The sequence below is a fragment of the Strigops habroptila genome, chromosome 5 (assembly GCF_004027225.2).
Source record: "Strigops habroptila isolate Jane chromosome 5, bStrHab1.2.pri, whole genome shotgun sequence".
Lineage (NCBI taxonomy): Eukaryota > Metazoa > Chordata > Aves > Psittaciformes > Psittacidae > Strigops > Strigops habroptila.
Genome location: NC_044281.2, coordinates 65,653,879 through 65,679,493, shown reverse-complemented (window position 1 = coordinate 65,679,493; position 25,615 = coordinate 65,653,879). Strand labels below are relative to the sequence as shown.

The 25,615-nt window shown below is 40.3% G+C and overlaps 2 protein-coding genes and 1 long non-coding RNA gene across 10 annotated transcripts in view; 2 read left to right on the top strand and 1 right to left on the bottom strand.

Moving 5' to 3' along the window:
- Positions 1 to 7,861, bottom strand: part of CPEB3 (cytoplasmic polyadenylation element binding protein 3) — a 93,997-nt gene extending 86,136 nt beyond the window's left edge. For 2 of the 7 annotated variants that reach the window (XM_030485858.1, XM_032919927.1), the window contains exon 1: positions 182 to 323. Coding sequence is in view for 3 of the 7 variants with exons in the window: in XM_030485856.1 (XP_030341716.1) it covers positions 295 to 376 (82 nt within the window). In the remaining 4 variants the exon portion in view is untranslated. Of the gene's footprint in view, positions 1 to 181; positions 642 to 7,691; positions 7,760 to 7,797 lie in introns of those variants that run through there. The other 5 variants (XM_030485862.1, XM_030485861.1, XM_030485856.1 and 2 more) reach the window with 5 other exon arrangements.
- On the top strand, positions 705 to 2,630 carry LOC115607949. Its single transcript, XR_003991401.1, has 3 exons — positions 705 to 799; positions 2,196 to 2,360; positions 2,542 to 2,630. It is a non-coding gene; the product is annotated as an uncharacterized LOC115607949 (long non-coding RNA).
- The window catches only part of MARCHF5 (membrane associated ring-CH-type finger 5), a 31,843-nt gene continuing 13,979 nt past the window's right edge, over positions 7,752 to 25,615 (top strand). The window contains exon 1 of one of the 2 annotated variants that reach the window (XM_030485872.1): positions 7,752 to 8,232. In XM_030485872.1, the coding sequence (XP_030341732.1) occupies positions 8,189 to 8,232 (44 nt within the window). In that variant the 5' untranslated portion in view covers positions 7,752 to 8,188. The remainder of the gene's footprint in view (positions 8,233 to 25,615) is intronic. The other variant, XM_030485871.1, reaches the window with a different exon arrangement.

Genomic DNA, 25,615 nt, shown 5'->3' with positions numbered 1-25,615 from the left:
TCATTCATACCACAAACCCGGCTGTTTTAATCATTTGCCAGCCAAAAATCTCGTTCTATTGCTAGTGCTATGCTACAGCAAATTGCAAGGCAAACCCGTAATCTTCCCCCTCCCCCATTTAGGAATATGTAACCTTTGATCGTGCTAGATCGCCTTTAAAATATTTTTTAAGATGCTTCACCCTTTTTGATGCTTTGTTTCCCTTCAGTCTAAATGAGATGTGCTTATAGGGCAGAGATATACAGCAATTTCGCCACGTCTCTTTTCTCTTACACCGGAACTCAGAGCTCTCACCCTGCAATGAGAAACTGATTCTGGTTCCTGTTTTTCCAAGCACCCTCCTCCTCCTCCACCTCCTCCCCCTGGTTATTTGCATACGTCAATAAATACTGCTGCGTCCTTCAGCAAGGTTAAAAAGACACCAGTCTTCACTCTTCTCCACCCCCTTTTCTATTAGGGGACCTTTAAAGGAGCCGGGTACCGATTTTCCCTAATTAACAAACAAGCTTTCGGTTACTGAAATTTATCAGAGAGAAAGCACACACGAAATCTCGCAGTGACGCTGGAGCGGTTCTGAGCTGCACAATCGTTTTCCGGCCTATTTCTGCCGCACAGCTCGCTGCCTGCTTAGGGCATGAGAAGCGATCAGAACGACGACGGGGGGGGGGGGGGGGACGGGGGACGGACGGGGCGGGGGGGAGACGCTTCATGTACAAAGCCGCCGACGGGTGTTACATTTGCCTTCAGCGACCTTAACGATCTTCCAGTGTAAAACATCAAAGCACTCCTTTGCTTAAAGGTATTTCTACTCGCTTCATTTCTACATATATTAAAGCATTATTAATTTGTTCATTGGAAAAAAAATTTAGGTCCAAATGCACAGATCTGGGAGGTATTATCATACTATGCTGTTTCTGATGCCTTCACAATGAAAAATAAAAATGGGGCAAATTGAAATACTTCAAATACAGACATGCCACATTTTAAAAGCCATCTTTATATGCACAAGACAAAGACTAGTGATGCAAATTATTTGCTAAATCAATACATAAGTTTAAACTCTAACAAAATAAACGTATGTAGAATGGTTGAGTTGTATCTCCTAGAAAAGGGGCTTCATATGAAATAGGGGCTTCATATGAAATAGGACAGATCATATAATTTGATTTTTGAAACACAATGGTACTAATGTATACATGGACAGCAATGAACAGCAATTGTATAAACTAGAATGGAAACCTCCACATTTGGCAAACTTTTGGTCAATTGAAGAGATCATTTTCAATCTCAGAAGTATTTTAAATGAGACGAAAATCATTTCAATTAACTATGTCAAAGATAGTCATCGCTGAATACCTAATTGCATTTGAGTTAATCATATGACATGTACATTCCTAAGATTGCCTTTTTTCAGGGTTGTTGTTTTACAAAGTAAAGCCAAATCAATTAACTGTTTAAGAAAGGTGGCAAAGACTGAAATTGACAACCCTCTCCCTTCTGACATCAACAGATTTCAGATGGTCCATGCGTACCTTTAACATTTTTTGTTTCTTTTTTTTTCTTTCAAATCTCCTCAGCCGTACACACACTTTTTAGTTAAAATGAGTGTCAGGACAGGCTTGTGCTATTAAGTTACTGCTCGTGTTCTCTCTTATTTACCTGTTCAATATGTAAACTGAACAGCAAGGGTTCATGAACAGACTACACAGTGACACAACATGAAGGCAAGTTCCTAAGCAGAATGGAGTAAACTATTGTATCTGTAACAAGCAGCTCTGCTGCTGCTGGGGGTGCAGAAAACCTCGCAAGGCAGTTTAAAGCAGTACTGCAGCAAGCCATAATATACCAAGCTCTGTGTAGCTTTCCGTTAGCTGCATTTCTATCAAAATCACTATTACTTCTAAGGCTACATAAAATTACTGATGATTCCACGTACGAGAGAGAGAAAAAGATTATATGTATCCCTTCCCTGGTTCTGAGCTATCAGTATAAAAATATATTTAGCGAGAAAAACATAGCAGCTGAAATGCTAAAATTCTGTCGTCAATAAAGTATATTTAAATCAGTTAGTCACCAGGTTATCTATAGTGGCTAGCAGAGCACTCATTTCAAACGTGTATCTTGACTTAGCTAGCTGGTTCTGAACTTTATCCTAAGGACTGTAATCCACATTATTTTCACATTACTTCTTCAAGGTAAAAATCACTGCACAATTCAACCCTCTTGTCAAGGTCAAGACCTACCTTTAATGAATGAAGCCAGTCTGAATGGAAAAACACTGGATAATAAATGACTTTGAAAGACAGGCCAGCCAATGCCTAATGTTGGACTAATGCAGTACCTCTTGATTATTTGCTGGTGTAAGTATTTGCACAAATTTACAATCCGGTACAGGAAATCTCTATCCCCATAACAATAGCAGTTCCGTTTGCATGCAGTAACCCATGCAGTCAACACAGAAATTTGTAAGGAACGTTTACCTTTGTATTTTCTGTATTTAAAGATCAACAAAATGACAGTATATTTATTTTCTTCTTTCAGGTTTGGTATATGACAAATAGTCGACCACTCTGGCAAGAGCACTTTGACAACTGGAAGCTTTCAGCGCATGCTCTCCCAAGGAATCCTGGGGGTTGAAGTCTTAGCTATAGATGGCATTTCACTGCTGCCTATCCTGAAAGGAAGAGGGCTCTAAATGGAAAAAAGTACGCAAACTTTCTCTCTTTCCAGGGAAAATTGCTGCAATCTGAATCACCAGCTCTAAGAAAATAAATATCCGTCAGATTGAGCTGAACCCGAGCAACTAAATAAGATCTTTTAATAGTTTAATTTATTAACCCTGATCAAATAGCTACCTATTTGGAACAGCAATAGCTAGACAAAGAAATAGCACTAGTGTTTCCAAACTTCCAGTCTAAGAAGTTAATTATAAGCTCATACCAGCTATAAATTATACAGCTATTACAAAGGAGATTGTGTCATGTTGCTTAGCTGAAGCAAATATTAAATAATAACCTGCCATAATACAATTCCTAACAATATTCTGAAACTCAAACATAAATAGGTCAAGCATGAAAATTTAAACCAAATCAAAATCAGCACACAGGCAAAACACTGTACTATTTGAATAGTTTCCAATTTCCAAGTTACCACTCTTTCGTTACTGAGTTGATGTTACTACACTGAAGGTGCAGATTTTACTATTTAACATTCCATCTACTCTGTCCACTGTGGTTCTGCATTTCAATTACCTCACTTCCACTACCCACTATCCACATATGACCAACCTCCACATCAATACACAGCCTGACAGGCATTCCTCTCATACTAATATTTTGATGATTAATGTAGGTCAGGTAAAGTTTTCAGAATTCCATTTGCTGGCACTTGTGTTCTGTCTTGTACTGTCCCATGAATTATTCCGGATATTTATTATGGATAATTATTCATAATACTAAGTATGCAGGATTAAATGCTAATGCTTGTATATAAATTACATAGCTGAAAACAGAAGTGTGAAAATATCAGTATTTAATAAAAGTGCAGGCTGATTGTTCAAATGATGAAATATGTATAGCTTTATGGGTGAAAAGACATGACTAAAGCCAAGGAAGGTAAATTAGGGCAGTTGAAAATGGGTTGTTAAACACTTACGTGTTACTTTCTACAGTCTGTTTATGTTGGACTGTATGGTCTGCCTGCCTTAAATCAATGCTGTAATTAAGAGTTTCTCAACACTTGCTCTAACCTGTTTATGCTACTCTGAATCATTAAGGGAAGGAAAACTGCTTTATTACAGCAGTTGAAAAAACGTCATTTGTTGAAATATCCCACCTATCACAGGGGTAGCTCTAGGCATTCTATACCCCTCCTTTACATCCCTATTTACTTCTGGGTTATTGCTTTTCAGATGATTTGAGGATTCATGTGGAAGGGACCGCACCCTTACTGTCAGTTCTTCCCAGGAGACAGCTTCACTTGATAAATCAATGAGTAAGATAAGGAGAGTGCTTCTTATGATATTCACAAATGGAGCAGTGCTCCAGAACCAAAGAATATCAGAACATAAAGACAGTTTTTGATCAACTGGCCACTAGAAGAAAACCATTTTTTGTTTCTACCAGCCAATTCTTTCATAACTGAAAGTTGAAAGACAGTAACAGCTGTATCAGAAGGCAGGGGCTTAATTCTATCTAGTATCTGAATTACTTGACTGGGCCAGTTCCAAAGGAACAACTGTAAAAAAGGCCCAAGTAAGCCTAGCTAACTCAGTTAACATTGTATTGAGTGTATTTTTATTTTCTGAAATTCATTATTAAGAAATTTAAGCCCACTACGACTAACAAACCATGCTAGTCTTTTTGCAGAAGTGACTATTCCAACTAGCTTGAAGGTTAAAATGAAGTATCATCTTATTGGAAAAAAAAAACAAACTAGTTTTATTGTAGAAACATTTTTCTCAGTTTAGATTTGTTTCATTTAATTGAGGGCTCCTTGGTTTTTTTTAAAGATGGAATCAACTAGATAAAAATGTCTAACTGATCTTGTAATTTAATTTTACACATTACTATCATAGCAGTTAAAATGCAGTTTTGCCAAAATAGAATATCCATATTGCCAGGGTACTTAGTTTTGTTGAAAACAGTGAATAATTCTTGCCAACTTCTTTCTTAAGTTTAAATCTGTATAAATTTGTTAGGAAACGATTTAGTATTTTCAAAGTTGATCTTTTGACATAAATCTGATAGCCAATTTTAGGGCCCAGTCTTAAGCTCTAAAGAGCTTATACTGGTTTTGGTGGTTTTCATCAAGACCTATGCTTGCCTCCAGATGTGCAGTTTTAGTCAATCCAAAATGGCTGCCATCTCCAGTTAGCATCAGTGAGGCTGAGCCCTGTCAAATCTCAATTAATAGCAACCATTTTCCCTCACTTTGCATTGGCAAAAGGGAACCTTCCCAGGAGAATTCTCTCAGGGCTCAAATGCAGCTACCATCAGGTGAAGGTAAGAGAGGACAGAGTGAGACAGTGCAATGAACATCCTGGAGACGGAAGGAATAAAGAAGAATCTATTAAGGGATGATATGGGAAACAATAGTTTTAAAAAAATGAAATAATTGCAAGAAGCAACATGAGATTTATAATGGAAATTGCCAATGCAAAAAAAGGAAGCATAAAGAACAAAAAGTCGAAAGAAAATTAAGAGACAAAGGGGATGAAGGAGAGTGAATTGGAGGAGATTGTTAGGGAGAATAAACCAAGCATTTGAATAAAGCAGCTGCATATCCAGTCTTGTCAAGGGGAAGAGATGAGGATGGAATGACAACTCTTGCTCTGTCAGGGAATAAGGATTTTTTTCCTCAAATTTAGAAACGGTTATATATGTATTTTAGGACTTTGATTCTGAGAAGAGCAGACAAATGGAGGACACATACCCCAAGCTGTCCAACAGGCATGAATCAGTTTGTAGATTTCAGGATCTTGAAGTTTTTTATGGAATGTTAAGAGGTCTGCCATTATACAGTCATAGAATTATAGAATCTTTGGGTTGGAAGGGACCTTTAGAGGTCATTTAGTCCAACCCCCCTGCAATCAGCAGGGACATCTTCAACTAGATCAGGTTGTTCAGAACCCTGTCCATCCTGACCTTGAATATTTTCAGGGATGGCGCATTTACCACCTCTCTCTCTGGGCAACCTGCTCCAGGGTTTCACCACCCTCATCATAAAAAAATGTCCTCCTTATCCAGTTTAAATCTACCCTCTTTTTGTTTAAAACCATTACCCCTTTTCCTGTCATGTCACATAATCCTAAGAACGAAACCAGCTTCCCTACTTCCATTTGTAACATTTTAGAATAAATATATAAAACCTAAGCATTTGGCCAGTCTAGCTGATCAGTGCTCTGGCCAATAGACAATGCACTTATTCCAGACCAAGATTAGGAACCAGAAACTCTGGTATATAATATTGCTCTTACATTTCACAAACAGCTGTAATTGGGACAGTGTGTATTAGGTTCTATTCCAGGAAATCATGCCCATATGGTTTACTCAGGCCACTGTACATCCAAGACTTCTTAGCAGCACAAGCAAAACTGAATTTTACAGTCCTAAGTATTTAATAAATAAGTTTTCTGGGACAGGATGTCAGCATGACACCTTCTTCCTACTTGCTTCTATACATAATTCTTGTAAGGAGCATTTACATCACTGTAACTACTTTAGCATTCCTGTTTATGATATTGTAGCAACCAGAAAATAAACAACACCCTCCCTACTCCATAGGTATAATACAGCCGATAAGCCCAAGTCCAGATATTCATACACATTTTTACAATACATTTCTCTCAACAAAGACTCTCAAAACCAGACTGATTTTAGCCCAACTGAGGCAGCACAGCCAAAGAATCCAGTATATTCATTAAAGTATCCTTTCTATTCTACCTTATCTCTATAGTCACATATATCCACCATGCAAATGCTACTTGTCCCAACCAAGAACAGATGTAGGTTGATGCAGTTGTACAGTTGTGGGGCTGGCCCTGTAAATTCTGCTACCTTGTACAGCAACTACAGTACAACAAAGTTGCAATTTATGTGAGGTATCACAAACAAAACTTACTGAAAGAGCTCTTAAAAATATACTTTTAGATATATCACATGAAAAGGAAAATTCAAAGTTGATCTTCATTAATCAACCTTCCCAAGAATCTGGAATGTCACAAGTGCCTTTGAAAAGTAAGGTATCACCCTTTGCTTGGGGAACGTGACATTATGCAGAACTTTTACATGCATGCAAAGAAGCATACAGTCGAACTGAGAAGTAAGAATGGGAGACAGACACCCAGAGTGGAGATAAATGGGAAGGCAACTTCTCTCCAGGTGCTATCCACCTCTTTCTCCTATAAAGGCTTTTCAGCTTCTAAATTTCCAGACTCACAGACTGTGACGGGATGTTCTGACTTCAGAACATACAGCAAGTTTTAAAAGCACTTCAGAAGGATTTGTTTTTTCCATTAGGAAGCACGCCTACAAACTGAAACGAGAGCAGTGTCATTACCACCAGCCGTCCCACGCCTCACCCCACTTGCCTACAGCAGCTTGTGGCCACCAGGTCTCCAACGAGCACGACGGGCCACTTACAAGGGCGCCGGGTGCTTGTCCCCGTCATTGCCAGCAAGCCCACAAAACCGGATTAATCTCCCTGCGGCAGTGCCGGCCCCCGCCCGTCTCGGCAGCCAGCCGGGACAGACACCTGGCAAGGTCACCTCTTCCCTTGGGCCCCTCCGCCCCAAGGGCAGGTCCCGGGAGGCAGGCCGGCCGAGCAGGGGGCGGGAGCCGCCTGCACCTGCTCGGCAGGCTAGGGAATGGCAGGGGTGCTGCTCCTGCCCCGAGGGGGTCCCCGCAGGGCACAGGGAGGCGGCGGCCCGGTGTTTGTCCACTCCCCTCCTCCCGTGAGGCGGGACCGGTGCGACGCCGCTCCCCTCACCCGCCGCCGAGGGCAACGGCCGCTGCGCGAGAAGCGCGATGGCCGCTCCCACTCCCCCACCCCACCAGCCCCTCAGGGGAGCCGGGGCGGCGGCAGGCACTGGGGGGGGGGGGGGGGGGGAAGAGGGGGTGGCAGCCACCACAGCGGGCGCGGCGCCGGGTGCTGACCTTCCCCCGCGTACCCACCACCGCTGCGTTCCCTACCTGCCCGCGCGCGGCGCCGGGCAGCGACTACGCGGCAGCAGCAAGGAGAGGCATAGGGCAGCGGCGGCACCGCGGGCGCAGGGAGAAGGGACGCACCCAGCCGGACCTTTAAACTCCCGGCGGCGGCAGAACTACACTTCCCAGCGTGTCGCGGGGCGGCCGCCCGTTCCCTGGCGCAGGCGCGCTGTGGCGGGTGGGTGGTGGTGACGGGCCGGCGCTTACCTCACAGAGGCTGCGCTGCGTGTCTCTCCCCGGCAGCGCGGCGGCCTGGGCCGCGCAGCTTCTGCGTGCGGCTCCGTCCTGCCTCGGCGAGCGGCCGTCCGCTTCGTGCCCGCCTGTGGAAGGAGGGGCAGCGCCGCGGGACGGTGGTTTCGCTGCCTTTCCTCTCGCTTCCCTTTCTCCACCTCCACGCGTGTGACGCGCGGCTTTGTCGTCGCCGGGGCCGCCTTTGTCAGGCTCCGGGCCTTCAGCTAGGCCCGCTCTTCCTCCCGGGAGCCATGTCCGAGCAGACGGGCTTGGCCCTGCCGCAGTCCATGGACAGGTATGGGGAGGGCCCGGCGGGAGGGAACCTTCGGGGTGGGTGCCTGAGCTACCCGCGTCTCCTGGGCTGCCTGTGGTGGGCTGCGGTACTTGGGGTGGGCCGCTCGGGCGCGGGGCTCCCGCAGCTGCGCTGGCGGGAGTCCGAGGCGCGGTGGCAGCGGGACAGGGCCTAGGCCGGTGGCGCGGGTCTGGGTTCACTTTGTGGTCTCTGGAGAGTTCGGTGGTCGGGGCGAAGTCGTGCAAGCTCCTTCGTGAAGCGGTGCAATGTGCCGCGGTCATCGGCGTGCTACCCGCGGCGGTGTGCGGGGTGTGCAGGGTGCGCTCCGCAGGGTTTGGGCAGGAGGAGGTGTGTCTGGGCCGAAACGGGTCCTGGGGAGAGTGGTGGAGGTCTGCAGAAGGCTGTCCGGTTTCTGTGGGTCTGGGAGATAATACTGCAGGTGTGGAAAGCACTGTCGTGCACGTAAAATAAAGCACCAAAAGACGACCAAAGCTTAACCGGCCTTGTGTGTTTTGTTGCTGGTTTTATGGTCTATGGGGAAAGACTGTAATTGCTTTTTGGAGTGGTGTTAAAAAGCGCAACCTAAAAACTATTTTGACTGGAATGTAGGGAAGGAAAGACGATTGTTAACTCTTAAATTATTTTTGTTACACACGTTTTATCTTTATGCTTTTGTTTGAATATGTAGCACTTTCGCCTTGTTCCAGTGAGAGTTTAAAATACTTAGTTATAATTTTGAGTCCTCCAGGAAGTCCTCAAGACCCGTCCCTATAAACAACAAAAACAGGTAGCCTGTTATTGCAGGAGTTGTGGTAGCTTGGTATCTCAGAAGGTGGGCGGGCACCCAAACAGAATCAGGCTCCTATTGTTGAACCTGTCATGTTTTCATCATAAAGAAGAAAAAAACCAAAACAACCAAACCCCCCAAAACAAAACAACAAAAAAACCCACAAACAAAACCCAACCAAACAACAACAACCACCAAACAATCAACACCCGCCCCCGAAACCCTGGTGTTTTCCTTCTTTCCAAGGAAAGAGGATTTAGTGAAATACAGGCTGTCATCAGGCATGTGAGGCAGAGCTTGTGCAGCCTGGAAGGTGAGAATGAGAAATTTCAGCTTGATGTAGAAAGAGGATAAAAGTGAATTGGGGAAGGAATGAGAGAAAGTTGTGTCTGTGTTTAAAAAAACTGAATAAGTTAGAGCCAACAATGGGATGATTTAGGTTATAATTTAGAATGATGCCTGTCAAGGAGGCTAGCAGCCAGGAACCATAAGTGCATTTCCAAGAAGAAACAGGAAGGAGGTAGGCTTTCAGAAATACTATCAGGAAAGTATTCAGTTTGATGCACTTCCTGTGAGTGTAGGGAATAAAAAGGAAGAGTTAAGGTGGGAGGAGGATGATAGGACTAATGAGGGGATGGAAAAGATCTGGAAGAGTGTTAAAGAATCAACTCCTCTGAAACTAAAAAAAGAAAAAAAAATAAATCTCATCTTCATCCTGGTGTTTGTAGTCCAATAATATGTAATATTTTGTTTTGGAGTTCCAGGAAACGTTGATATTCTGAGCAGATTCTCCACTCTCAGTGGCTGTTATACCATGAAGTCCTAGTTCACCTTTTTGGAAATAGCTGTAAGGTTCTCTCTATAATCTGTGTTGTGAACAACTGTTAAATTAAACAGTTAATTGAAAAAGGGAAATTACTTAACTACTGGCCAAACCAGTTTACTGTTCTTCAGTTGTTATGTGTAATGGATATGTGGGTTTTGATGTACATTTAATATTCTTTTATCCTTGCATCTTCGTGAAATTGTAATTTGTATCTCTGTCCCTTTTAAAAGACTTTTCCAATAAACTTTGAGTAGCAGAGCTGATACAATCTAAAACAATGGGAAAGTGTTCCTGACTTCCTTAATAACAAGGGACAGTGGGGAAAAGGTTTTAAGTAGCTAGGTAGTGTAAAAGGAGGTATGAAGAGAGATCATGGCTTTACATGTATGAATTCACAGCGCTTAGTGTAGGAAACTTTAGCAACAGTAGTGTGAGAAGTGGTGAATGGAGTGGTAAGAAGGAGCCAAGTATTTAGGATCTCAATTTAATTTAGTGTAGTACAATACCAATAGAAGGATCTTGGAGTAACCAAGCCCTCAAAGTGCAGTCAGTGTAAATAATTTTTCTGTTACATATTACGTTTACAGAGCGGAGGTACACTGGAAGGAATCAATTTTCATTCATCTGGTATTTCTGAATGTCATACAGAACTGTTGTCATGTTGTACGTAGTGATGATCAAAATAAACTTTCGCTGTTTCACCTTAAGGGACGCAACCCATGGATGAATCATCTGTAGAGATTCTGAGGGGTTGAAATGCCTCTTCTACCCTGTTATCTTTATTGCTAATGACAGATGGTTGTTTTCCTGGGTAAGAGGAAAAAATAATATGCAAAAGCCTAAGAGTAACTGTTAATGCATTATAACTTAACAAAAAGTGCATACTTTGAAATCAAATTTGGATTGTTTAGTGAAAGATGAGAATTGATTCTAATAGTTAAAGAGGGGAAAAAACAGGGGATTCTTTTGTTTCCAATACCTAGATGGTCACACAGAGAGTGGTGTGATGTACTGTTCTATCAGGAGTAAGGTGTTGCTGCAGATCTGAATGTATGCACTGCGTTGTATACAGGAGTCAGAGCTCTTAGAGGCAAGTTGTTTAATTATGTGTTTGTGAGAGAGAACAGTTGGCTGCTTCTCTTGACTCTTAGATTCTATGTCTGTATGGCTTACAGTTTTTTATTTCCCTTAATAAAGCAATTTGGATTTCTCCAGTGTAAGGAGTGGCTTGATAGGATCTCAGTATCATTGCTTGGGATTCATCTTTCTTTTATGCATTTTGAGCTTTATCATCCTTTATTTTCCCTGAATAATTTCAGTTTGGAAGCTAACTGTGCATTTGTAACAAAGAAGGTAAATAGCTGTTACGGTATTTAAGAAGTTTGTTGTTTGATTTTTCTAGCTAAGGATTTTATACTTGACTGAAGGATTGGCTACAGCATAAAGCAGCATGAGAAGTAGCTATGACCATGAAATGACACGAGTTCTCTTGTCTGCAGCGTTTAGGAAGCCAATCCAGATTATTATCATGATCCTTTCTGGCCTCAAAATTGGAATTTCCATCCCTCTTGTAATTTTTTTCCTCCAGCTCATGTTTAAATAACAGACCTAGATAACAGTCATAAGAACTTTTCTGTATATAGAATTCTTTCCAGTCTCTGGTAAAGGGCCGTATTCCTGGACTAATGTGTGCATTTGAAGGCAGTGGTTAGTGGTCAAAATAACCAGGTTTTATTATTTTTAATTCCTTAATTTGTGTTGGTTTAATGCATAAGTGACACAATGATAGGAATTTCCATTAAAAAAAATGAAATTGAGGCAGTGGTGGGGTTTTTTTTTATGTGCTGTTAATGTAAAATAATTTTTCAGTATTTATTTAAATAAAATTGCCAAATTGTGTGAAAATGTCTTGAAATTACAGCTATTACACTATAGAGTGCACAGGGCAAACTTTACTTGAAAGTCAACCCTAATGCATTTGTCAAATTTTAACAGGCAGAGGCCATTTAATATGCTATACATACTTTCAATGTAAAAGCATTTTTTTAAGGGAATACCCAGAAATATTCTGAATGGTATTAGGATGTTGAACCTTTACAGTGAAAGTCTTGTGCTTATTATGCCAGGATTGCGAACTGAGTCAGTCCTCCCTGTATTTTGAAATATAATTTTGGAAATGCACAAAAACCCCTTAAGCCTTTTATGGGCTTTCTTGTTTCCTATTAGATTAGGTCCTATAAATTTTCTGTGTCTCAGTGCTCTGTGACAATAGTTCTTCTAATTGAACACGTTTCATCTAGCTACCCTGTGTACCCCCTGTCATAAGAGGTATTCTGGCCTCTTAATGAAGTTTTCAAACATTTTCATTATTCTGGGTAACATTCACAGCATGTTTTGGATTGGAAGGGATCATCTAGTTCCAACCCCACTGCCACAGGCAGGGTCACCTTCCACTAGACCAGGATGCTTCAAGCCCCGTCCAACCTGGCCTTGAACACTGCCAGGGATGGGGCAGCCACAACTTCTCTGGGCAATCTGTGCCAGCACCTCACCACCCTCATAGTAAATAATTTTTTTGTAGTATCAAATCTAAATCTACCTTCTGTCAGTTTAAAGCCATCCCCCCTTATCCTTAGGAAAAGTCCCTCTACAGATTTCTTATAGACTCCCTTTAGGTACTGAAAGGCTGCTCTAAGGTCTCCCTGGAGCCTTCTCTTACTCGGGTTGAACAAGCCCAGCTCTCTCAGCCTGTCTCCATAGGAGAGGTATTCCAGCCCTCTGTTCGTTTTTGTGGCCTTCTCTGGACTTGCTCCAACAGGTCCCTATCCCTCTTGTGTGGGGGGCCCCTGAGCTGAGTACAGTGGCTGAGTACAGTATCCAGGTGGGGGCTCAGGACAGTGGAGTAGAGGGGGAGAATCACTTCCCTTGACCTGCTGGTTATGCCCCTTTTGGTGCAGCCCAGATGCAGTTAGCTTCCTGGGCTGCAAGCACATATTGGTGGGTCATGTTGAGCTTCTCATCAACCAACACCCCCTGTTCTTAATCCAGTCTCCACCCAGCCTGTGTTTGTGCTTTGGATTGCTTCAGCCCAGGTGCAAGACCTTGCCCTTGAACTTTCTAGCATGTTTTGGTGCTCTACTTGATAAAAAAATTAATCCTTTAAATACTGAGTATTTTTCTGGTGTCATTTGCATGTCAAATACAATTTGACTTCTGTTTTTTTAATATAGTTTTTAAGCAGAACTAGTGTGTAAATTCAGGGTTTTTTTAAGTTACATCTATAGGTACGTCTTACCAGTTTTCTATTTTATAGCTTTCTGTAACAGCCTGCATGTTATTGCCAGCCCATCAGCTGGCTATGATCCTGTATGACTAACCCTTCTTATAGAACACTTGACTGGGTCTCCCCACAGTTGCTGTTAGAATACATACAAGAAAACAGAACTAATAACTATTTATCTTACTATGCATTCTTTTTGCTGCGTTGGTTGAGCAGTTGAGTTCTGAAGTGATAAGATTTTCGAAGAGTACATTAAACATGTATTTGCCATAGTGAAGTCAGTGGCAAGCCCATGTTGATAGGAAACCTGGATAATGTAAATATTTGATGAAACAAATCTTCAGTGTGCTCAAATTAAAGATAACTTTCATGATAAATGTATCATCAGATGGTCTCTTGATTTATTTGTTTGTGAAGATAATCTGGTCAATCTGCTGTTTTTAAAAAAACCCAAATGCTTAGCCACACGCTAGCTTTTTCCTAGCTATGTCATTATCTATGTTTACCTTCATGTGAGCTGGAATGCTAAAATGTATTCGTATTTTTAAGCTATATTCTCTTTAGCTGGATTATGTGTGGATTGCTCTTGCAATTGCTTATGCTAAGGCTTCAGAATGGTGGGGTTTTGTTTTGTAGGGTTTTTTAAACGCATGTCCTGTGGTAGTAATTTGTGGTAATCCTTTTACTGTCTAAATTAAAACCAACTCCTGCTCCTTCCTTCCCATTTATTTGCCAGCTGGCCAGAATGTGGTCACTTTTGCCTTCTGGTTTTTCAAGTATACAAAGATGCTAGTCAAGTCAGAATGTGATTAATAGTCTGTTGAAGGCTTGTGCAGGTACATGCTGAAGAATCAGTGTATTGACAGTTTTAGCATGGTTTAACTTTTGAATTGACATGCTCTGTTTTCTGAATGGATAGTAGTTGGTTCAATGGTGGTCGATACGCAGCCCTCCTTGACAGAAACTAGAGCTATGTCATATGACTGCTTTGTGCCTTGCCATTCCTTATTTAAAGGAGACAATAGAGTTGAAATTGCAGATAGACGTTAAAAGCAATTAAAAGATAAAATGCAGAATTGTAGTTGTCTTAAATTACTTATGCCATCAAGAGAGGAATACTCTTACAACAAATTTTCTCTTTGCCAGAGCACTGGTTTGTCAGAAAAATGCTAGCAAGTAAGGGTCAGAAGTTGCAAAATAGCAAATGTGTAGGCTATTTCAGTTTTCTGAACTGTCATTTGATTCATCTGGTAATTTTCTTTTTTGTTTTTAAAGAAAAAATCATATACAAGGCTTTTGTACCTCATTTTTAGTTGCTCCTTTCATTCCAGTTAGCACCACCCTGTGTGGTGGTGGTTGTGTTGGTAGGAATCTTTTTTTCCCTCTTTGGAAGTGTGGGCACTGATGTAGGTCTGTTCTCACAATTAACTCTTGCTACTTCAATAACCAAAGGCACAGTTTCAGATTAAGACCTTTCTGCTACAACCTGGACAACGCAATTAGTGCAGTGAGGTCCTTGATTAAAGACCTTTGTCCTGAACTACTTAAACTTGTACTGGATGTTGTGTGCTGTGAATAATCTCACTGACTAAAGTTGGCACATGAGTAAATCTTTGTAGGAGTGAAGTTAACCACATAAGATATGCAGAGTAATAAACAACATAAAACACTTAACAGGATTTATGTAGTATTTTTACTTTTCACAAGCTCTTTACTGTCTTTGCAGTTACTCAGTCTGTCTGTTCCACTTGTGCTGATTAAGCACACCTCTCTTCATTGGTGTGCTTAATGGACATGCCTAAAGGAATTGTTTTCTTTATTTCTTAAACACAGTTAAACTCTTTTGAAAGAGGACTTTCCCTGGCTTGTGGTCAAAGTCTGTCAGCAGCTAGAAGTATCTGGCTTACTGTTGTTCCTCTAGAGCAGGATAAGCATTCTTAGAAAGAAGAGAGTATAAGAATAAATAATAGGCTGTGCTGGCTTAACCTCTACTAGAAAGGAAACGAGGTGTTCTTCCCTGTTCTTCCCAACTGATTGTAAGCTAATGTTGATACAGGACAAAAAAAGCAAAGTTATGTATATCTTGGACTGGGCTTGAAGAATAAAAGTTTGAAACAGTAGTAACTTTCTAATAGCTTGACTTTTTCATTATTGCTTCATCCTGGGTACGTCCCTTGCTATTCCGGTTCTCTTTATGCTGAAGGTTCTGCATAGATTGATTTCTTCTCATGTCTTATCAGTAAAAATGATTAGTGGAGACTTACTGCAGACCTACAGAATGCCCATCTGTAATATAAAAGTGTCAGCATGTTATTTATAAATCTTTGACCGTCATCTTATGTGCACTATATTTCCATCTTTGACGCCTACTTTGATATGCTTAGGAACAAACATACATGCTTTAATTGCTGCTTAACTGTTAACTTCTACCTGCAGACAGTACATAATTATTCCTCCTGTTTAAGTGTGGGGAAACTCCTGAGAGACTGTTTATAATTTTTGTACTAAATATCTTGTTATTCCATGTATTATCAAGGCATTCAAATAATATTTTCAGCCATTGTATCTGTTTCATCTAACAAAGCTACACAAAAACCTGTTCATTGATATCTGAAACGTAAAAGTGCTTAGACCTCTGTAATAGTGCTTAACTGTGATTGTTTCCCGTGGCATGGTGCCTTAAGTGCTTGCTGAAGTTAAAACTTCTGACAATTAATGCAAATGTCGTAAATAATTATATGCATAATTTACAGAGATCAGTTAAAAGGTTCAGGTGTTAATTTTGGAACATCTTTTTAAGTAATACTTCAAGTGGTAATGAACATGCCAGCTGTTTAGGATTTGTTTGCTTGGTGCTTCTGACATCTTAACGTTTTGGTCTTACTGTACTGCAGAGTGGGTGTGAAGTTCCTTGTGTGAAAGTGCAAGAGTTTTTTGATGCATCTTCCTATCCTCCTCTCAGCAACAGAATGACTTGGGTACTAGCTTGTTACAGGATGTAATGCCTATCTTTATCAAAAATGTGCATGACTTGCTCTTGGTGCTGTGGTTTACGCAAGTAGCAAAACCATCTTCAGTGCAGAATAAGAAGACCGAATCTGAAGTGGTTAAGTTCTTTAAAGCAAACTGCTTCTGGCTAATGTTTCTAAATGAAGTTGATGTTATGGTTGCAGAAGATGGTCAAGGGACTGGAGCACATGACTTGCTAGGAAAAGTGAGAGGGAACTGGGCCTGCTTAGCCTGAAGAAGAGATGGCCTGGGGGAGACCTAATAACCTTCTAGTAGCTACCAAGAAGGTTGTTCAAAAGACAGTCTGACTCTTTTTGGAGGTTGTTAGCAGGATGATGAGAAACAACAGCTGTAAATATGAACAGAAGGTTTCTGCACGTTGAGCTTTACAATGTTTGCCCAGGGCAGCTGTGGATCTCTGTCCATGGGACTTTCCAACACCCAGCTGGAGAAAGCTCTGACAGCCTTGTCTGAATTCAGTGTTGCTTTTGCCTTGGCCAGGAGGTCTGACTAGAGACCTCCTGTGGTCCCTTCCAACCCAAATAATTTTATCATACCAGGTCTAGATCAACCCCAATTTAAATAGCCAGTACAGTGCTAGGGATCTGTTCACTGCATGATGAACATACTGTGCGGGAGGTGCCAATACAGGAGGAACGGTCCACTAACACGTTCTGGCAAATCTGCACTTAGCCTTTTTTAGCATCAGCTCTGAAATCTGTACCTAAAAGTTAAGATGAATTCTTTCCTAGTTGGACTAGGATCTTAGTTTTTAATTTTCTCTGTTTTTTTAATTTCCTGTTATTTTAATGGTAATATGCGTGCTTTTCTTCAGTAGCTATCTACTGTTCAGTGGAAGTGCTTAGCCTCAGGATTTTTGTGTCAGTGATTCTGGGGGAAGGATTATACACCTCCTGCCTAACACTAATATAGGATAAGAAAAATTCCAATCAAAATCTCCACTTCTAAATGTTGGCTTTATAAAAAAAGGTTTGTAGTGAAGTTGTATCTGGGACTAGCTGTTCATTTGTTTGTAATTTTAAATCTTAATTATCTTAACTGACTGTTATGAAAATTAAACTGGCTTGTTATATAAGAGTTTCCTGATAATAAGTAAATACCAATTGATTGAAGGGCCAACCATGGAATCTTGGTATATGCTTATGTTTGGAAGCAACTGTCATAGGAAGCAAACCTTTTGGATAACTATAAGTTAGTGCTTGTAGGCTTTTAGGTGATTGCTGGTGAGTGTTCTCAGTTTATATATCTGTACCTGCTTCTCCCTTTGGTCACGTGTCTCTTCAAGTTGAAAGAAAGTGTTACCACAGTGTGAAGGCAGTGAGTAATAGTGATTACAGACAAGAGGAGCTGGCATCCAGTGATTTATCTATTTTTTTAACAGCCATTTTAATATAGTAGTCATTTCTTCACAGTCTTACCAGGAAAAAGATTAGACCCCCTATTTTAAAGCTGCAGTGTTGTCTTTGTATACTTTTCTGATCTCTCCTCATTTGTTTCTCCAGTTATAAATGTCTTCTCCTGTGATCTAAGTACTTTTGTTTAGAAGTAGTTATTTTATGTTGGACTAGAACATGCCTTCTGTGAAGGCTATAATTACAGCAGGCCATGTGCTGGGTGCTTGTGACTGTTCTACCGGTGAGTCATGCAGTCAGTTCTACAGAGTGCTGAGGAGAGTTACTTAATGTGATCAGACACCTTGGAGTTTTGTTTACATTCACTCAGAGTAAAGACATTTCCAAATCTTCAATGTCTGCCACATTTGAGGGCTTGGTTTTTGTTGTTCTTGAGTTATTAATGTTCCAAGAATATATCTGCTTGGCACTTAATTTTTTGGGCGGTAATTTTTAGGACTCAAATTGTTCCAGTTTTATTATATGTATTAGGAGGATACAAGATGACTGGCTTCAGCAGAGCTTTTTGGTTTGCTCTTGTTATGTTGTAAATTATCTGTTAAAAATAGAAGTTATAAACTGAGAATAACTTGAGTAATAGTGTCTGTTATATAAACTCTTGAGTTCAAAGCAATTTGCTTGCTTTGGAGTCTTCCTGCCAATTTTTGCAGCTTTAGGATTACACTTCCTATTTTTCTTCTCTCTTGGAATAACATAACACAAAAAATGCTTGCCCTATATGGTCAGTTTAACTCTGAAACTCTCTAGGCACACATCGTACAAAAGTTGAACTTTTATTTCACAGTTACCTTGCCTAAGAATGGAATGTGAAGTGAGTAGCTGTAACTTTGGTTTCTAACAGATGTAAGTCTATGCTAATGTGTTTACTTTTGTAAATAAAGCCATAGTGCCTAAAGATTAACTTGTATTTTTACATTACCTGGATATGATAGTGGAAAATTGCTGCAGAAGTTGGAGTGAATCTCTGTGAATGGAACATAAATTTCCATTTCTTATTTTTTGCTTGTCACAGTAACCATTTAATGTCAAGACAGTTACACTTTTAGACATGTCAAAGTTGGTCTATTCTATATGTATGTTGCTCCTGATATTTCTAACATGTCATCTACTCTCTACACATACCACAAATACCAGTATTGGTATTTTTCTGATACAACTCTCTTTCCCCTTCCCCCAGTGCAAAATAACATTGTTTATGCTTGTTTAATAGAAACTACGTATTTTTATCTTCTTTTTGAGACTGGGAATTGTATTTAACATTCCAGTTTAAAACAGCAGATTAAAAACATCTTGATACCAGTCTTTGAAAACACAGATATGGTTAGTGTTTGATTAAGGAAGCTAGTAAGTACATGTTAGTCTTCTGTTATGGAAAAGTAAATCTTCCAGGAGATATGAAGGACTAACGCTTGTTATCCCTTGCTTCGGGACTCAAAGGATTGAAGGTTAAAGCTGAATTCCTTTGAGTCAACCAAATACTTGCTTTAACTTGCACCTTCGTTGATAGAGGAAAAATGGATGTAGTTTTGCTCATCGAACGGCACAGCTAATTACAGAATTCTTGACAAAGCAATAAGTTGTGCAGCAATTCCTAATCTTGGTCCATGGGCAGCATTTTCAAGCAGGCAGTATGCTGTAACCAGAATTGGTTTGATGTCAAAGTTAGCCTCCATATTAGTATTTTTAACTTCTTCAGTCATGTTGGGAAGTTGTTTTCTGGGAACATTGACTGGGGAATCTTTTGTATATGTGATTAAGCTATCCCAGCCTCTTTCTACTAAGAAACAACCTCCTGTGTTCTAGAGCTTTGGATCAATTTTCTGCTGCCTGAATTGACACTTTTCACTACTCTTCTCTGTATCCTCTATTTAACTGTCATCATTTAACATTAATATGTTGGGGAGACAAATAATTTTCTGTGCACAGTTCTTGATTAAATGTTTTGTTGTGTTTTGTTGCTTTCTGGTTTATTTCCACCAGCATTTTGTATGCCTGGGTTTAATTTAAGCGTCACTGTCTTAACTGGGGAGGGTATTGACAGAGCTACTAAAAAGTGCGCTTACATCATTGTTTTTCTCTTTCCCAAAAGAGTAAAATTTGGGTTGTAGTGACTGAGATCAAAGGTATAGTTAAAGATACTTTTTCCAGGAGGCCTCAGATGACTCAAGTTTTATACTTTTATTGTCTGGCAAGTAAATCTGATGTATTGGAAACCATGGAGACAGGCAAAACCCAAAGTTTAGCACATGGTGAAATGTGTAATATCCCTAGGGAGTGAGGACTGCTGCAAGGATTTAATACAATAGATTGCAGATGAATTACAGCAAGAATGGCTTTTAGAACTACTTTGAGGTCTGAAGCTGTCCTCCTTTGCTGAAGCTGGCAGTGTTGAGAGAACTAAGACAATTTTTTTAGCCTCAACTAATACTCCATCCTCCTTTACATCTTATTTGTATATAAATCAGATCAGTTTGTCAGTAGTTGGATGTCCTACTACTAGGTCATGTTCTCTCTTAGGGAAGGCTGCATGTGGTGGTCTTGCCATCTGGAGTTCTTGCACTATCCTGGAACATGCTAGCAGCTTTTCTTTCTTCAGCCAGTGTAAATATTAGTATATGAGTTCTAACTAATTGAGCCTCAGTTATAACTTCAGTTATACCTTGAGCTTATGCTGCTTTGCAGTTGGATATTGAGAGAAGCTAAGACTTAAAGGAATTTCTTCTTTTAAAGAAAATGAAAAGGCTCCTTCCTCATCAGGAGGAGCTTTCAGACACCTTGCTATACAATTTCATGAATATTGCAGGCAATTAATATATAGTTAAGATGTTTAAAGGAACATTCAAGGAAGTAACTTTAAATAGCCTCTAAAATATAATTTGCTAGTTGCTTCATATCTGTTACTTTCTATGTTTGTGATTGACAGCTTTGTCAAACAATGCTTAAGAAAATGTTTTCCTTGTATAGTATGCTAGCTGCATTATTAATAAAAAAATCCATTAAATGTTTAAGGCATTAACTTAATGCTATTAGAATTCTTCAGGATTTGTTATTTATGTATATACTTGACTACTTGTTCAGCTGTTCTTTTCAAATCATGTTGTTCAAGGCATAATTCAGTTCTGGAAGCAAACGGTTGGCATGTGTATGGGGTTCTTGGTTTTGTGGTTTGGTTGGTTTTTCTTTTTACGCTTGATTTTAGTCACTTCTATTTTGCTTCCTAAAAGTGATGGTAAGAATCAGTGTTAGTGCCCCCTAGCAGGCACTCGGTAGATGAAATCGTTACAGTTGTATGCCAGCCTGCTAATATAGAACAACAGTTCAATTAGCAAAATGTGTCATGTTTTCACAATAAGGTGCTTATCGTATGTGTAATCGTTTTACCTGATTTGTCCTTTGCACATTTTTAGGAGGGCCCTGTTTTCCCTCCCTTAAGAAACAAAACAGATGTTTGTAACAGCAAAGTTCTTTGTATATTTAGAGGCTTACAGGAAGGCCACTGAGCCTTGGTGACTTCTCACATTTTCCTTTTGAAAAAGTCGGAGTGTGGTAACGTTAAACAAAGCCTTTAAGAGAACAAAATGTGTAAGTCTATTGCAAAAGGGATATGCCTGAATAACTGGTTGCAAAAATTTAATTTGTGCAGAATGAAACTAATAGTTACAAATGAGAAAGCTAAATCCAGGGGAGGATTTCTTATTCTAAGTTGGATAGAGCCATGGCCATGGCAGCCTTGTGAGGCACAACTCGGGCACAATAGGTGGTGGCTGCCAGTCAAGGGTTTAATTTTGTCTGTAAGTTAGAAAGTTGCCAGCAAGATTCTGTGAACTGTCCTTTACTGCTATCTCTGCCTTTATATAGTGTGGTTAACTCAAGTGTAAAATATTTCTCCTTAATTGGAGCTATAATTGAGAATATGTAAATAAGTTTAAGTTGAACTTTTGGTAATGGGTAGATCTTTCTGGTACATGTTCTAATTCATTATGTTTTGTTTTAATGTATTTGCTTATTGGGTTTTAGTCATTTATGGGCTTTCATTGAAAACTTTTTTAAGAAGTTTGAACAATGCTGTCCTGTGGTTAGAGTAAGTGAGAACCTATGTATGGATACCACGTGTGTGGCTGTATGGTCATACCAACAATTAACTTGATAATCTGTTTCACCTTTCCCTGCTGTTTTTAATGAAAGCACTACTTCTGTAGTAAAGTCTAGTTACTCTTGTTTCTAGATTCTCATCAGCTTCTTAAGTCAGCATTGTACCCTATCCTTGATGACTGGGCAGAGCAGGATTGGGTATTAGGTCAGATGACTTTCAGGACTTCCTTTGAAGATTTTGGACTTTGTTTTGAGGTGACAGCACATTTTCTAGTTGAACACTCCAGGCTGGCACATAGCTGCTGTGCTATGCTGCCTTAGAAAGGATCCTCAGAAATCTGATGGAGCATCTGAGAGTACTGGCTTTGCACTGGTATCACTGTTGCTCACTCAGTGTGTGTCTGTTTTTTTCCCTTTAGGATAGTATAAGAACTTTTTCAGTTTGATAGACAGAGCTTGAAGATGGAAGCATTTTCTGCTGCGTGTGATGGCCAGGAAAATGCTGGGGAAGTAGCGGTGCTCCATCTGTAATCCTCTTGCAGTCTTCCTCTGCTAACAAACTTCCACCATGTAGTAGATTGGTCTATATGCATTCTGCTGTTGAAGTCTTCGTAATGCTTTAGGCTTTGCTGTTGCGTTCATCTCTTCCAGCACTACACCTCCTCTGTGAAGCATGATAGAAGCTAGCATTTCTTGGGTTAGGTGGTATTCCCCTCTTTGTAGCCTTTACCAGGGATATGTAGGGTGAGCTTGCCTTCTGTTGTGACCAGGTAGTGGCCCTCTAGCATGAGGGTCTTATTTCTGCTGGTTCCTTCAGATTCAGGAAAGGGAAGTGCTTGTCAGTAGCATTTGCAACGCATTGTTTCTCTTGCTTTTTGAGAGAAGACACTGCTGTGCTCCCCTACTAAAATTCTAGCCAGCTCCAAAGCAGCCCACCTGTGTTGCATGCTGCTAGGTAACTCCCTTGACTTTTCCCACATCCTGGTCTTCCCACTTAAACATGATCTTACAGTATTTAGAGTGTAGTTGGCAGGTTTAGTGGAAGCTTATCACAGTTCTTTATCAAAGATATTTTATCTGTCAGCATAGACTATGCATAAAAATGTTACAGAAGCTCATGAAAAATTGCCTCTTCCAAACAGCAGGCTTGTGGGTCATCCTTTGGAACAGTGCCTTTTTACAGCCAGTTATTGGAGTGCTTTCAGTCGTTTCTTCCAAGACATGTTTTCACCCCTCGCTGCGTTGGCTCTCTGTGCTATCATTGCTATCAGTTATGTTTCAGCCTTTTAACTGTTTTTCTTTTTGGATGTGAAATTCAACTGCAGTAAGCCACCTAGTCACTTACCACTCAGCAGAACAAGGATGCTTTACTCAGATAGCAAGATGTCAGTAAATTCTTGCTGCTTTAAGGGAAAGTGGTGTGCTGGGATGTGGGAGAAATGCAGGAGAGTTTTCTTAAAAGTATTTTGGAGAAGAGAGGGATGGCTTTAGAGCATGTCATGCATGTTCAAATTTGCATTTTCCATGGTGAGGGTTAGGTCCCGCTAAAAGTTTTGCAAGAATCTTCTTGGAAGTTTTCTGGTTTGCTGGCTGTTCATATGTTGTGACAATGAACATCAGGGGAAGAATTCCATGGCATTTTACATTCTCTTTTGCAGTACTGTATACTTGAAACCAGCTGATAAAGCAGTTTTGCTGTCCCAGTCTTACGAGTCATCTTCCATTAAGTGTTGTGGACACAAGGATATCTGCAGGGCTTATGAGGCACTAAGAATTTCTGAACACTATTCACTAGTATCTATATAATTAACATGCTGCTTTTAACTTACTTTTTTGTGTTGCTTTACACAGTCATGCCTGCTTGAAAACAAAGCTGTATCACGGTGAATTCAGCTCCCACAGATTGAGATTGATTTATATAACACGAATTAGATCCTGTCTTCCTTCCCATCTAAGACCGGTTTGGGGAAAAAAAAGTAACTTTTAGAAGGAGTATAGCTCAATAAAAAGGAAAGCAGTCTGCCTCTGGGTATGTATGTTGGTACTAGAGGGTCTCACTGGTGTGTTGGAGCTGTAACTCCAACCAGGTACAGGAAAGAGTGGCTTTCTTACCAATTAGAAACTAGTGTTTTGGAGAAACATGCATTCAGGCAGAACTTGGCTGTGCAGATTAGTCATATAACATTTGGAGTATAGGATCTTGAGTCTTTAATACAACTTTCCCTCCATCTCCTTTGTTCTTAACATATGCAGTGTCCTGACCAGAATTTGTCTTTGGTTGAGAAAAATCCAGATGCAATAAGGGAATTATTTTCATAATCAGACTAGAATCTTTGAGACCAGAGAGCTTTAGCTGCTGGGGAACTGAACTGAGAAGGCATTTGTAACCCTATATTCAAAGCCGAAATAATGATATTGGTCTGGGGTTTTGTATGTTTTGTTTTGATTCCCCCCCCCCCCCCCCAGCCAAGGAAGTGTGGAAAAATACATTAGTGTTATTGATTTGGCTCTGTAGAAAGTCATCAAGGAAGAAGGTTTGAGTTTCTATCAGAAACAATGCTTTGTTCCACCTTGTCAGCCTTTTCTATTTCAGGTTATCTGAGTAGCAGTCTGATTCAGTGGTAAGAATCAAGGTCATATTTTATTCAGTACAAGAAAATGGAAAATCTGGCAAGAGCCAAGATACTTGTTTTGAAATGGTTTTATTTAGCCCTTTCTGCTACAGCTGCTGTCAATGGAAAGAGATAAAGCTGATGACAGACTACAAGGAATTTACTGTTCATTATTCATGACTTGATAAAGGTTTAAGTCTGTAAAGGTTTTTGTTATTTTTTTCATGGGTCTTACAGGTTTTCAGATATGAATACCTGGCAAGAAATTGGATGAAGCAGTTAAAGAAAAGATGCATATTTTTCTTGACTTATTAACCTTAACAGAAAACGTGAATGGAATTTAATCGACGGAGAATACATGGGAAAAAACTGCTAATTAAAACTGCTGTGCAGCAAGGTTATGTTCATGTTTAAATCTGTTGCTATTTGAATAAGCTTTAGACTTCTGTGGTGTGGTGGCATCTGACCTTACTGGCTCCCACAGACCTAACTAGACTACCTAACGGTCTAGAACTGCTCTAGGTTTGTGACTTAGATTTTTATTTTTAAACTAAAGGCTTCGCAATAGAGCCAGTCAGGATGTGGAATGACTGAGTGAATGTTTACCTTTAATGCAGGGAAAACAAACTGTAAAAGAGAAACAATTCTCAGTAGTGTTGTACTGTGGTGTTTGTTCTTAAAGTAAATTTGGGGTTTCTTGGTGTGAATCATAGAATGGTTTGGGTTGGAAGGGATCTTAAAGATGATCTACTTCCAACCCCCCTGCCATGGCAGGGACACCTTCCACTAGACCAGGTTGCTCCAAGCCCCGTCCAACCTGGCCTTGAATGCTTGAAAAAAGAAAATAGAAAATTAATAAACATTGCAAGAACTTGTGTTCCTTAAGAGCGCCTTGATGTAAGTGTGGTGAATCAAAATGTCTGCCATACTCTGTAATACTTTGAAATCTTTGTGGTGGTCTCAGCATTTTCGTCTAGATTCTTACTAACGTGTGGCATGGCTGTCTTTCCTCCTCCTGCTTAGGAAGGTTAATGTGTCCTTTCATTTAGGACCACTATAGGTGCATAGCAGGAGCCTGAAGGTGAGAAGAGGGAGGGTGTTACAGGAATGCATAACATGACCATTCTGATTTGAACAGATGTTGTGGGGAAAGACAGAAATGAGCAATGTCTGACTTTGCTGTTACCTTCCCTGTAAGCTGAATGGAAGACACTGCAGTTCTTAATCAAGATGTCAGTCTTCCAATGGAACAGTCTTCTTAAATGCAACTGATGCAGTTCTAGTTCTAGAGCACCAATGCTAAAAAGTTTCATCTGTGCCTACTGTAATATTTTCTGTACTTAAAAC